General features: G+C 57.3%; 2 protein-coding genes across 2 annotated transcripts; both read left to right on the forward strand.

The window, feature by feature from the left end:
* Nucleotides 1-663: 663 nt before the first annotated feature.
* On the forward strand, nt 664-8,339 carry TBX10 (T-box transcription factor 10). The gene is made up of 8 exons (XM_070358984.1): nt 664-770; nt 4,512-4,865; nt 4,949-5,050; nt 5,391-5,562; nt 6,486-6,641; nt 6,944-7,011; nt 7,268-7,362; nt 7,823-8,339. Exons 1-8 carry the CDS (start codon nt 664-666, stop codon nt 8,101-8,103), a joined length of 1,335 nt encoding a protein of 444 aa, XP_070215085.1. The 3' UTR covers nt 8,104-8,339.
* A 1,172-nt stretch (nt 8,340-9,511) lies between these two features.
* NUDT8 (nudix hydrolase 8) lies at nt 9,512-11,974 on the forward strand. The gene is made up of 4 exons (XM_005903569.2): nt 9,512-9,829; nt 10,805-10,937; nt 11,482-11,559; nt 11,663-11,974. The coding sequence occupies exons 1-4, from the start codon at nt 9,636-9,638 to the stop codon at nt 11,888-11,890; spliced, it is 633 nt and encodes a 210-aa protein (XP_005903631.2). The 5' UTR covers nt 9,512-9,635; the 3' UTR covers nt 11,891-11,974.
* The last annotated feature ends 1,704 nt before the right edge of the window (nt 11,975-13,678 follow it).

Here is a 13,678-nt window from a genome sequence, read left to right on the forward strand (position 1 = left end):
CGGAAGTCCGGGCTATCCCATGGCAGGTAAGGGGCAGGCGGCCAAGGCAGTCCCACAAGTGGGTTCAAGCTCCGGGGTGGGTGGGGTGGGGCTGGGTCTAAGCTTAGGGGACCAGGGAAACCCTACTGTACCCAGGGCCTGGGCAAGAGGATGGGGCAGAGGCAGCCCAGGCTGAGGCCTCAGGCCCCACCAAGGCGGGCCCCATGCAGCCATCCAAGTGCCAATGTGGGAGTGCTGATAGGCAGCAGGATAGAGCCATTTCTGGGAGGTGAAAGCCTTATCAGGCATGGGGGACCTTGGGCCTGGCCCCTCCTTTCTATGGGCCTCACCCCTTGTGTATCAAGGTGGACAAGGAGCCGCAACTTCCCCTCCAAATCTGACTCCATGTCGGTGGAAATTGGCAATCAAGAGGTGTTGGCTTTCAGAGGAAGTGGGCAGAGGACAGGCCCCTCCCCCAGAGTTACTGAGGGCAGCACAGGGCAGCATGTGAACCAGGAGGGGCAGGGTATAGGCTCAGAAGACTGGGGAGCCAGTAACCAGCCTGCGAAGCCCCCAGGCCCAGCAAAACCATGAGCCTCTTTCCCCTGGGACACATCACCAAAGACGCTGGGGCTGGCGTTGGTTATCTGGATAATGTACCTGCCCCAGCAGGACAGCTAAGTGATGGGCAACTGCCCACCTGATGGCCTGGTCCAGGTGATGGGGGACATCGGGCCCATCCACCCTTCATCTCTGGGGGATTTAGACCTGATATGGCCCGTCCCCTTTCAGTAAGACCCACCCATCCCCAGACTGCAGAGCTTCCAGGGACTTTAGTGAGGTGCCACTTCTCACACGTGGCTCTCAGGGCTGCTGAGGATGGGGCCACTGACCTTGGACCCCACACTCTCACCTGGTACCTGCAATGCACTGGCTCTGGCCAGGTGCTGCCCGCCTGTCAACTCATCACAGGAAACTGTGATCATCCCAGGAAACTCCCTCCATCCATGGATCTGTCCATCCATCCATCCATCCAGCACCATAATTCTACCTCTGCCCAGGGGATCACACAGTTTTACTAGGTTCTCAACCCATGTGGGGCTGCTAGAAATGAACAGTCTGCTTTTCAGGATGTCTTTTCTAGTTTTAAAATTTTGTGTTAAAATATACATAACATGGGTCTTCCCTGATGGCTCAGACAGTAAAGAATCCGCCTGTAATGCAGGACACCCAGGTCTGATCCTTGAGTCGGGAAGATCCCCTGGAGAAGGGCATGGCAACCCAATCCAGTATTCTTGCCTGGAGATTTCATGGACAGAGGAACGTGGCAGACAACAGTCCATGGGGTCTCAAAGAGTCAGACATGACTAGCGACTAACAGTTTCTTTTTCACTTTTTCAAACATAACATCAAAACTATCATTTTAAGTATTTTTAAGTGTTCAGTGGCATTAAGCACATTCATATTGGTGTGCAACCATCACCACCATCTATCTCCAGAACTTTCTGCATCTTGCAAAGCTGAAACACTGTCCCCATTGAACATTAATTCATTCCCTCTCCCTGCCCCTGGCAACCGCCATCCACTTTCTGTTTATGAATTTCGCTACGAGGCACCTCTTATGAATGGAATCATACAGTCTTTGTCCTTTTGTGACTGGCTTGTTTTACTTAGCATAACATCCTCAAGGGTCATCCATGTCATGGTCTGCATCATAATACCCTTCCTTTCAAAGACTGAATAATATTTCCTTGTCTGGATACACACGTTCTTATCCATTCATCCATCAGTGGACAGACACTAGGTTTGCATCCACATTTTAGCTGTTGCGAACAATGCTGCTCTGAATACCAATGAACCCGTATCTGTTCAGCTACTTGCTCTTGGTTCTTTTGGGCATTCCAGTATTCTTGCCTGGAGAATTCCATGGATAGAGGAAGCTGGCAGGCTGTAGTCCACAGGGTCACAAAGAGTCAGACATGGGCTTCCCAAGTGGCACAGTGGTAAGGAATCTGCCCGCCAATGCAGGAGACTCAAGGAGTCAGACGTGACTAACACTTCCACTTTTCGTAGTAATTCTATCTTTCATATTTTGAGGAACCATCAGTGGTCTTCCACAGGGGCTACACCGTCTAACATTCCACCAGCAATGCACAAAGGTTCCAATTTCTCTACATCTTCACCAACACGTGTAACACTCTTTTGGTTATTGTTTTTGTTACTTGCTTTGGTTTTTGGTAATAGCCATCCTCGTAGGTATAAAGTATCTCATTGTAGTTAAAAGAAATTTTTTTTAATAAGAAGGATGGAGCCATGGCAAACTTTTGCACAAGCCATGTGCCAGGACTGCAGACCAAAAATGGGCTCTTTTATCTTTTAAGATTTATTTTTGGCTGCTCTGGGTCTTCGTTGCTGCATGCAGGGGTCATTCTTTGTGGTGGTGCTTGGGCTTCTCATCATGGTGGCTTCTCTTGAGGCAGAACACGGCCTCTAGGGTCCGTGGGCTTCAGTAGTTACGACACACAGGCTTAGTTGTTCTGTGCCACGTGAGATTTTCCCGGACCAGGGATCAAACCCGTATCCTCTGCATTGGCAGTTGGATTCTTAACTACTAGGCCACCAGGGAAGCCCAAAAGAGGGGCTCTTAAGAAAAAAGTGATTTTTCAAACATAACATCAAAACTATCATTTTAAGTATTTTTAAGTGTTCAGTGGCATTAAGCACATTCATATTGGTGTGCAACCATCACCACCATCTATCTCCAGAACTTTCTGCATCTTGCAAAGCTGAAACACTGTCCCCATTGAACATTAATTCATTCCCTCTCCCTGCCCCTGGCAACCGCCATCCACTTTCTGTTTATGAATTTCAGCTCTGAGGCACCTCTTATGAATGGAATCATACAGTCTTTGTCCTTTGTGACTGGCTTGTTTTACTTAGCATAACATCCTCAAGGGTCATCCATGTCATGGTCTGCATCATAATACCCTTCCTTTCAAAGACTGAATAATATTTCCTTGTCTGGATACACACGTTCTTATCCATTCATCCATCAGTGGACAGACACTAGGTTTGCATCCACATTTTAGCTGTTGCGAACAATGCTGCTCTGAATACCAATGAACCCGTATCTGTTCAGCTACTTGCTCTTGGTTCTTTTGGGCATTCCAGTATTCTTGCCTGGAGAATTCCATGGATAGAGGAAGCTGGCAGGCTGTAGTCCACAGGGTCACAAAGAGTCAGACATGGGCTTCCCAAGTGGCACAGTGGTAAGAATCTGCCCACAATGCAGGAGACTCAAGGAGTCAGACGTGACTGACTGACACTTCCACTTTTCGTAGTAATTCTATCTTTCATATTTTGAGGAACCATCAGTGGTCTTCCACAGGGGCTACACCGTCTAACATTCCACCAGCAATGCACAAAGGTTCCAATTTCTCTACATCTTCACCAACACGTGTAACACTCTTTTGGTTATTGTTTTTGTTACTTGCTTTGGTTTTTGGTAATAGCCATCCTCGTAGGTATAAAGTATCTCATTGTAGTTAAAAGAAATTTTTTTTAATAAGAAGGATGGAGCCATGGCAAACTTTTGCACAAGCCATGTGCCAGGACTGCAGACCAAAAATGGGCTCTTTTATCTTTTTAAGATTTATTTTTGGCTGCTCTGGGTCTTCGTTGCTGCATGCAGGGGTCATTCTTTGTGGTGGTGCTTGGGCTTCTCATCATGGTGGCTTCTCTTGAGGCAGAACACGGCCTCTAGGGTCCGTGGGCTTCAGTAGTTACGACACACAGGCTTAGTTGTTCTGTGCCACGTGAGATTTTCCCGGACCAGGGATCAAACCCGTATCCTCTGCATTGGCAGTTGGATTCTTAACTACTAGGCCACCAGGGAAGCCCAAAAGAGGGGCTCTTAAGAAAAAAGTGAGGAGGCCAGAGAGGAAAGATGTTAAAACTGGCTTGGAGAATCCCATGGACAGAAGAGCCTGGTGGGCAACAGTTCATGGGGTCACAAAGAGTCAGACATGACTGAGTGATTAACACAACTTCAGGGTCAGAGATAGGTAAGAGTCATTCACAGTAATTTGGGGATCTCCTTCAGCTCAGTATTCCCTAAGCAGCACGAGGAAGCCAGGTCTGCACAGAACTGAGAAAGACTCCCCCACCCCCACCCCCCCACAACCCCACCTGTACCATCATCCATAACAAGGTCCTTTCTGAAGGGCCTACTGCGTGTCAGGCCCTGTGTGTGTCTTCATGAATCCTCACGTCAGCTCAATAAGACAGATTTAAGAACTCCTTGGGACAGATGTGGAAACTGAGGTTCCAGGAGGTGAAATAATTTGCTCAAGGCCACACGGCCTCCTGATGGCACAAAGATTCCCTGGGAAGCCAGACAGGTCCTGTCTCTGGCCTCCAGGAGCTTTAAGTGAACATTTACCTCATGAAGTGATGCTGAGTTAGGGATACTATGGGAACACAGGCCTGGCAATCAGGGAGGGCTTCCTGGAAGAAGAGGCATCTTAGTGCAGCCTGAAAGATGAAGGCTGGCCAGGTGGAGTGGCGGGGGGTGAGGAGAACAGAGGCCAAAGGCCCACATCCTGTCCTCTCTCCCCAGCCTTCCTCTCTGCTAGCCTTGGGGTATTTGCCCCCTCAGAGACCTACACACTGCCCACGACCAGCTCCAGCTGGGAGCCCCAGCCAGACTCCATGTTACCATCAGGCCCTTCCACCGGTTCCACAGGGGCCCCAGCGGTGGCTGAGCCCACTGAGCAGGGCCCCAAGAACCCACGTGTGTCCAGTGTGACGGTTCAGCTGGAGATGAAGGCTCTGTGGGAAGAGTTCAACCAGCTGGGCACAGAGATGATCGTCACCAAGGCGGGCAGGTATGAGCACGGGGGCGTGAGGGGGTGGTGGGAGGGGGACAGGCTGGAACCATGCCGGGGCTGCTGAGCACCCCCTCCCGCAGGAGGATGTTCCCCACCTTCCAGGTGAAGATACTGGGCATGGACTCGCTGGCTGACTACGCCCTGCTCATGGATTTCGTGCCTTTGGACGACAAGAGATACAGGTCTGGGGCTTGCAGCTTAGACTTCAGGCACTGAGACGGGGAAGCAGAAGCCCACCCGCTCCCTGGGTGAATAGGGGCCAGTCGGAGCCATGTCAGGGGTCTATCCCTGCCAGGCAGGGATGGAGGGGGCTAGCCCGGGGCAGCAGGCGTGACTGCGGGGACCCCAGACCGGACACCCTTCTGGAGCCTCTGGTTCCTCTTGTGCATATGGGCCAGCACGTGGGCAGTAGGGGACATGTTGACCCCCGTCAGTCTTGGCTCCAGGTGGGGGCAGCAGAGAGACGAGGTAGGCGCCCTGGGATGCAGTCAGGGCGCCCTCGCCACCTCGCTCCGTCCCCAGGTATGCCTTCCACAGCTCTGCCTGGCTGGTGGCGGGAAAGGCGGACCCGGCCACGCCCGGCCGCGTGCACTTCCACCCCGACTCACCGGCCAAGGGCGCGCAGTGGATGCGTCAGATTGTGTCCTTTGACAAGCTCAAGCTGACCAACAACCTGCTGGATGAAAACGGCCACGTGAGGCCCGGGCCACCGTGGGGAGGGGTTGGGCCAGGACAGGGGACACTGGGGCCTGAGTGTGATGAAGCCTGGGGCGAGAACCGGCTGGGGCTTTGATGCCCAATTCCACCTGGCCAGGGGGTCGGACAGCAGAGGGAACTGCCCAGGCCCACCACAAACGCACGAACATAGCATCGTTGACACTTTGTCCAAGGTAAAGATCAGGCTGATGTCAGGAGAAAAAGGAAACAGGGAAGGGGTCTCAGACAGAGGTGGCAACTGAGGCTATTTGAAGAGAAGTCTGATGGAGTGGAGGAGGGAGCCTGTGTATATAGAAGAGGGAGCTATGGCAGGCAGAGGAGCCAGCGAGTGCAAAGGCCCTGAGGCAGGAGGATACTGGGGAGTCAGAGGACCTGCAAGGAGGCTCCGTGTGGCTGGAGTGGAGCGAGAAGCGGCAGCGGGAGGGGAAGAGATACTAGGGGGGGCCTGCGCTGATCTGCAGGACCAGCTGGCTGTGGAGAGGATTCAGATCTTTACTCTGTGTGGGGTGGGAGACACGGATGGGGGGGGTGGTTCTGAGCTGCAGCTCGTGAGGGCCGCTATGTGGAAAATAGGCAGAGGAACCAAGTAGAGGCAGGGAGCGCAGCTGGGAGGTGGCTGCAGAAATCCAGGAGGAAGATAGTGGTGGCTGGGCGGCGTGGAGGCCACGGGGTAGGAGAGGTGGTCAGATCCCAAACCATCCTGTGATGGCTGGGATGTGGGAGTGAGAGAGGCCAAGCCTCCTGAAAGCTCAGACACAAAGGGGCCTTTGACTCAGAACCGCAGACTCGCAACCTCACACGCGGCACCAGCAGTTATGAGACGGGGCGGGGGTGGGGGGCCCTGGAGGAAGGGCGTCAGCCTCAGTGAAGGCTGGCTGCCGCCGCCTGCCCGCCCCACAGATCATCCTCAACTCCATGCACCGCTACCAGCCGCGTTTCCACGTGGTCTTCGTGGACCCGCGCAAAGACAGCGAGCGCTACGCCCAGGAGAACTTCAAGTCCTTCATCTTCACGGAGACCCAGTTCACGGCCGTGACGGCGTATCAGAACCACCGGGTGCGTCAGGCCACAGTTCCCGACCTGACTCCCCTAGTCCATCACATGGGAGAAACTGAAGTACCAGGTTCTTAGGCCCGACAGGCGCACAGAGCCCTGCTCATCTCTCCTTCTGGGACTCCATGGGCATCAGCCCACAGTCATTCCCCTGCCTTCACGCCCACTGTCTCTGTGGTTCCTGGACTGAGAGGCCCAGGGCCTCCAGATTGCGGGGATCCAGGGAGGAGAGGGTGGCTAGCCTGGGGCCCCACAGCCTCTCCCCAACTCAAGGCTGACCTCTAACTACACTCTCTCCTCTGCAGATCACCCAGCTGAAAATTGCCAGCAATCCTTTTGCCAAGGGCTTTCGGGAGAGTGACCCAGACTCCTGGTACCGTCTGGCCCCATCCTCTCACCCCATTTCTATCCCTAGGCATCTATTAAGGTCTCAGCTCCTGACCCTTCCTTCAGGCTCACAGCCACTGGCTTGTCCTGGGGTCCCACTGCCTGACTCAGACCATGAGCCTTGCCCTGGGCTCCCCACCATGACCTCTGCCCCCATTCCTGCTTGCCCCACCTCCAGGCCTACATCTCCACGGGCTCCCCACCATGACCCCTGCCCCCATTCCTGCTTGCCCCACCTCCAGGCCTATATCTCCACGGCCCCTGCTCAGCGTCCCGACCCGGAGTCGCAGCAGCCTCAGCCCCCGCCTGCTGAAAGGCTCCACTGAGCGGGAGAAAGGTCAGCCCCCAGGCCCACAGACACTGTGGGACTGGAGCCCGCTGAGTGGTAAGGAAGGGAGGGGACAGGGCCACAGGGCCCTGAGGAAGGAGCTGTAGACTGCTCAGCAAGCTCACCAGGCATCTGTGTGGACAGAGAGGGGAAGCAGAAATGTCTGAGACAATTTTGGACCCAGGGCAGGGAGAACAGTTGAGTAGGGACTAGTTGTGGAGAGCAGGGGTGGTAGGGGGTGAGGGTGGAGGTCTGGTAGACTTCCTGGAGGAGGCGGTTCCTGAGCTGGGCCTTGGAGGACCGAGAAGGAGGGAGGAGGAGGGGAAGAAATTCCAGGCAGAGGCAAGAGCAAGCACAGAGGCTAAGCGCTGGGCAACTTGAGAAAGGAGAGCAGCAGGCTCTTAGACCAGTGGGCTGAAGGCGTGAGGGGAGGCCTGGGGTCCACTCAGACCACGCCCTCCCCCCTTAGACCCCAACAAAGCCTTCACCTCCAGGATCCCCGCCAGGCTCCACCATCAGCTGCTGGCCCGCCCTGAGGCACTGCTGGCCCCAGCCACCTACCCACCCCTCACCTACCAGGGCCTGTACCCTGGAGCCTCAAGCCCTGTCCAACCAAGGGCCCGACCAACACCATACCCCCTCCCCAATATCCAGGCCGACAGGGATCAGGGAGGCCTGCCCCTCCCAGCGGGGCTGGGGCTCCTCGCCCCCACTGCAATGTGCCTGGGGCCCGGCCAGGACCCACAGTGACGGTGGGGGCCCTGTGGACAGAGTCCTCTCACCCTGGGGCCCACTCTCTTCAGCCTTACTTCTGCAGAGACCCCCCACACCTCCCTTGACCAGGAGAGCAGGGCAGGTGGAAGCCCAGAGAGGAAAGCGACCTGCCCAGAGTTACCAGGCTGAGGTGGTGCCAGGCTTGGAACTGGACCCCCTATCTCCAAGCTGCCCCCTCTGCCCTGGGGGCGACTCCTCCAAACCCTGCTTTACCTTTCTCTTCCCTCCAACATTAAACCATACGGAATGGGTGGTCAGAGCACTTCTGTCCTCGGAGGTCAGGGTGGAGGGCCTCAGGAAAGCCCACACCTCAGAGTCTGGGCTGCAGACATCACAAAGCTCTGCTCCGTGCTGTTGGCATCCCAGGGAGCAGAGTCATGGTAAAGCTGGCAACACAACCTGAGTGGCAGGGCTGTGAGGGAGGTTGTAATCCTGTCCTCTGCCTCGCCGCCCAGATGAGGACCAAATCTGCAGCTCAGGGAGGCACTGCTCAAAGTCGAAGCAAAGCATGGGACACCTGCCATTTCACGTTTAAGTGCTGTGTGCAAAACCAGGGTGTCTGGTCCTTGGCGGGGGGAGGGGGGGTTGCCACAGTCTGGCAGAGGGGTGCAGCACGCCACTGGCAGTGACCACAGGGGTCAAGGTGGGGGTGGCGCGATGAGTTTGAGAATTCAATCAAAATTCCAGGCAGGAGAGCTTCTAGAGAAAATGACCAGCACCTGTAAGAGTAGAAGTTGTGGAGGAGACGGGAGAGGAGAAGAGGCCAGCTCCTGGAGGTGGGAAAAGCAGGGGAAAGGTCTGGGGCTGGAGTGGGTCCCCTGGAGCGAGAGGGCTCAGCTCATGCCACCCAGCGGAGCCAGGAGATAGGGCCCGGAGGGTGGGGAGGCATCTCTACCCGCTAAACGCCGACTCCAAACATCCTGCAGCACTTGCGGGCGCAGAGAAATGCGGGGCCTCAACAATCAGACACCCCAACTCCCAAACCCCGCGGTCAGTAAGGCCTACCCCGGGCGCCGGCCAGACACGAGTCTAGTTGCACTAGGCAGGGGACACTCTCCAGACCCGTCGGGCCAGCCCCGCCCCAGCCCCGCCCCTACCTGCCCCAGACCCGCCCCTACCGGAAGCCCAGGCTCGCCCCTACCGGAAGCCCAGACTATCGAGTCACGCCCCTTCCCGCCCCGCCCCAGGCCAGGCTCGCCCCGCCCCAGGCCCTCTCCTACCGGAAGCCCAAGCCTGCCCCTGCCGGAAGCCCAGGCTATCGAGCCCCGCCCCTTCCCGCCCCGCCCCACAATTCTCAGAGGGGCCCCTCCCCTGCCTGAGTCCGCCCCTTGGTCGGGCCCCGCCCTCGTAGGCGTGGCCTGTGCCGTTACCTCTCCCCACCAAGGCGGTCAGACTCCTCCCACGGCCCGCCGGCCAAGTTCCCGAGAGACCGCCCTGAGTGTGCTCGCCCGAACTTCTTCCCTCGCGCCGCCCGGTGCCCTCGGTGTCCCCGCCGCGCTGGACCGGACATGCTGCCCGACTGCCTGTCGGCGGAGGGCGAACAGCGCTGCCGGCGGTTGCTGGCGGGAGCCACGGCTCGGCTGCGCGCGCGGCCTGCGGCGGCCGCGGTCCTTGTGCCGCTGTGCTCGGTGCGCGGGGTCCCGGCGCTACTCTACACGCTGCGGTCCAGCCGCCTGGCCGGGAGGCACAAGGGTGACGTCAGGTACACCTGCCGGGACCTCCTCTCCCTTCTAGGAGGGCGCCGCTAAACCCCGGAGACCGCCGGGTCGTGGGCAAGGCACTTAGCCTCCCCGAGCCTTGGTTTCCGCCTCTGCAGAATGGGTCTAAGTAGAGCCCGTCAGCCAGCCGGCTGTGGAGGCAGTCAACTATTCACATCCCTCCGCCCGGAACCTGGCGCCGCAGGTACTCCTGCCCCGGCGCCGCCGCGCGGATCGCTCGAAGCGCGGGCGCGGGACATACGGTAGCTCAGCTGATAAAGACTCCGCCTGCAATGCAGGAGACCTCGGTTCGATTCCTGGGTCGGGAAGATCCCCTGAAGAAGGGACAGGCTACCCACTCCAGTATTCTTGGGCTTCCCTGGTGGCTCAGACGGTAAAGAATCCGCCTGCAATGCAGGAGACCTGGGGTTCGATTCCAGGGTGGGGAAGATCCTTCTGGAGGAGGGCATGGCAACCCACTCCAGTCTTCTTGCCTAGAGAATCCCCATGCACAGAGGAGCCTGACGGGCTGCAGTCCACGGGGTCACAAAGAGCCGGACACGACTGAGCGACCAAGCACACACACTGAAAAGGCAGAACTTCGCCTCTTGCCTGCGACTGCAGGAGGATTCCCCTCCGGGAGCCAAGGGGGAGCGCGGGGCGGGGCTATCTGGCTTCCCGCACAGGCCGCGACCCCCCTCCCCCGGCGGAAACGGGGAACACCCTAGGGTCGCTGTCAGCACCTCTGGGGCGACCCACGATAAGCCCAGTTAGCGTGTCTAAGCCCCGGGGCTTCTCCCCCTTACTCCTGTTGTTCAGGGAGGTAAACCGAGCCTGCAGAGGCCGTGGGGCTTACCCAGCCCTCTCTGCAAACTAGGGGCAGGGACGTTTTTTTTTAAAGCGAGTCCCTGCCGCAGCGGCCACCCCCAGCCCTTCATGGCCCCAGTGGCCCAAGAAGCAGGCTCCCTCTACCTGTTCAGTTTCCCAGGCGGCAAGTGTGACCCCGCTGACCGGGACGTGGTGCACACGGCCCTGAGGGAGACGCAGGAGGAGCTGGGCATGGCTGTGCCCGAGGAGCAGGTGTGGGGAGTCCTGCGGCCAGTGCACGACCGGGTAAGCCCTTCAGGCCCTCACCCGGCTCGGCCTCTCTGCTTGCCCCGGGCTAGGAGCAGGGCGCTCAGGGACCAGGAGGGTGGCTGTGGGGACTGTGGTAGTCACCGAGGGCGGTGGGGTCCCAGACAACCTGCCCAGCCGTTGTGTTCCAACCTCCCACACCCATCGGGACGGGGCCAGGGGTATTTGATTCCCCTTTCACAGGGGATCCTGAGGCTCAGTCCTGGGATGGAGGTGGCTCCAGGTGAACCAGCTCCACTCAGCTTGGTGGACAGAGGTTGGGGAGGGTGTTGAAGGCTAGGCAGGGGAGATCTGAGGGTGGTAAAAGTAAGGGAGAGCAACGGCCCAGAGGCCCGAGTGGGTCTAGTGTGTTGAGGAGGCCTGAGCCAGTCAGCATGGCTGGAGCAAGTCCATGAGCAGGGCCGGGTGGACCCAGCCTGCACAGCTATAGGCCCCAGAGGCCTCCCCTCAGGCTCCCCTGGCCCAAAGCCCCGCCAAGCCCAGCCCAGCCCTGCCCTGACAGCCTGCTCCCCTCCCACCACAGGAAAAGGCCACAGTGGTGCCAGTGCTGGCTGGCGTGGGCCCGGTGGATCCCCAGAGCCTTAGGCCCAACCCCGAGGAGGTGAGTGGGGGCATCTGGAGGAAGGGGGAGGGTGGGTTGTCCTGATGGGGGAGGCTGCAGTGGCCAGCGCTCTGTCTGCCCTCTCACTGCCCCCTGCCCACAGGTGGATGAAGTGTTTGCCCTGCCCCTGGCCCATCTGCTGCAGGAGCAGAACCAAGGTTACACCCACTTCTGCCGTGGTGGCCACTTCCAGTACACGCTGCCCGTATTCCTGCACGGGCCACACCGGGTCTGGGGGCTCACAGCCGTCATCACTGAGTTCACCCTGAAGCTGCTGGCCCCTGGCGTCTACCAGCCCCGCCTGGCTGGCCCGGAGCTGCCCCGGGGCTGAAGGCCTGGCCCCGAGCGGGCCCTGCCTCTGCCCGGCCAGGCCGGCTCCTCTCCAGGACTGAATAAAGCCTTTCCCAACACCGTGGCAACTGCATCTTCTGCACTGGAGCCCTGACCTTGGGCAGAGTCCATGGGACAGCTGGCCTGCTGGCTGGGGCACTTTGGGATAATCACGCTGTCACCTGCTATCGCACATACTGTGTGTCTGGCATCTTTTCTCTCATTTCACCCTCGCCATGGCCCTGTGAGGTGAGACCACGCTGTCCCTGGGTAGTGAGACGGGATCAGGGAGGGCAGACACCTTGCCCAAGGTCACCCCAGTTTGGGATTTGAACCAGGCCCTGTCTGGCACCAGAGCCCAAACTCCTAGCCACTACAGCCACCGCAGAACTGTCTTCCGAGCCTGGCTGATGCTGTGCCGGGCAGCAGCCATCCAGAGAGGAGCCCTGCATGTTACTGCAAACCTGTGACGTGCCAGGCTCTCCCTGTGCCAGGAGCTGTGCTGGGGCCACATCTGTGCAGCAGCCAGATGCTATCCTGCCCTCTAGGGGTGCTCAGTCTCGGGGCAACCTTAGACCAGGCCACATAGATAATCATGTGATTACACATTAATTACTCACAGATGTGTAATGGAATTACATATCCATCTTGTAAATCTCTGTGAGTTGAAGAGGTGGGCAGTCTGACCTGGAGATGGTGGACTGGGCAGTATCAGGTAGAACAAGAGATAGAAAACGCCACTCAGTGGCTGAGTTTGCCAAAGGAGGACTTCAGTTCAATTCAGTCAGTCGTGTTGGACTCTTTGCGACCCCAGGGACTGCAGCACGCCAGACCTCCCTGGCCATCACCAACTCCCGGAGTTTACTTAAACTCATGTTCGTTGAATCAGTGATGTCCTCCAACCATCTCATCCTCTGTTGTCCCCTTCTCCTCCCGCCTTCAGTCTTTCCCACATCAGGGCCTATTCCAATGAGTTGGCTGTTCCCATCAGGTGGCCAAAGTATTGGAGTTTCAGCTTCAGCATCAGTCCTTCCAACGAATATTCAGGACTGATTTCCTTTAGGATGGACTGGTTGGATCTCCTTGCAGTCCAAGGGACTCTCAAGAGTCTTCTCCAACACCACAGTTCAAAACCATCAATTCTTTGGCGCTCAGCTTTCTTTATAGTTCAACTCTCACATTCATACATGACTACTGGAAAAACCATAGCTTTGACTAGACAGACCTTTGTTGGCAAAGTAATGTTTCTGCTTTTCAGTATGCTAAGTTGGTCATAACTTATCTCCCAAGGAGTAAACGTCTTTTAATTTCATGGCTGCAGTCACCATCTGGAGGAATAGTGATTGCAAACTCCACAGACAGACTAGCTTCAGGTATAGCTGGATCCAGGAGCTCCAGGTGCTCTTCTTTCCTTGCTTTCCACTGTATCAGCCTCACCCTCGGGAGTATTCTCCACTCCCCAGAGCTGAGAGGCGAGGAGAAGACGACAGCTGTAGGACAGAACAGTACCAGCGTCAGCATCCCATCAACAGAAAACAGCTTCTCTTTCTGGGCCAGTCTATCCCAGAGTTACACTTTCTTGGCTGACTTTGGTCCACAAGACCTTCCCTGAGCCTGTCACTTGGCTGCTGGACTTGGAATTCATTGATCAGCCGGGTCTGGGGCACAGGCCTGGGGAACAGGGTGAACCTCCTAGAATGAGAGTAGGGAAGGGGTGGCCCCCCAAAGGACCCCTGGAAAGAGAAAGGGAAGGTGAGCAGGCAAAAGGCAGCCACATTCCCCTGCAGAG

The sequence above is a fragment of the Bos mutus genome, chromosome 22 (assembly GCF_027580195.1).
Source record: "Bos mutus isolate GX-2022 chromosome 22, NWIPB_WYAK_1.1, whole genome shotgun sequence".
NCBI classification, from domain to species: Eukaryota; Metazoa; Chordata; class Mammalia; order Artiodactyla; family Bovidae; genus Bos; species Bos mutus.

Excerpts from the sequence above, each read along its gene's own strand:
- NUDT8 (XM_005903569.2), top strand. The coding sequence starts at position 9,636 with ATGCTGCCCGACTGCCTGTCGGCGGAGGGCGAACAGCGCTGCCGGCGG. Across the intron at positions 9,830-10,804 it reads AGGCACAAGGGTGACGTCAG|TTTCCCAGGCGGCAAGTGTG; the intron begins GTACACCTGCCG and ends CTACCTGTTCAG. Across the intron at positions 10,938-11,481 it reads TGCGGCCAGTGCACGACCGG|GAAAAGGCCACAGTGGTGCC; the intron begins GTAAGCCCTTCA and ends CTCCCACCACAG.
- TBX10 (XM_070358984.1), top strand. The coding sequence starts at position 664 with ATGGGCAACTGCCCACCTGATGGCCTGGTCCAGGTGATGGGGGACATC. Across the intron at positions 771-4,511 it reads ATATGGCCCGTCCCCTTTCA|CCTGAAAGATGAAGGCTGGC; the intron begins GTAAGACCCACC and ends ATCTTAGTGCAG. Across the intron at positions 7,012-7,267 it reads GAGAGTGACCCAGACTCCTG|GCCTATATCTCCACGGCCCC; the intron begins GTACCGTCTGGC and ends CCCCACCTCCAG.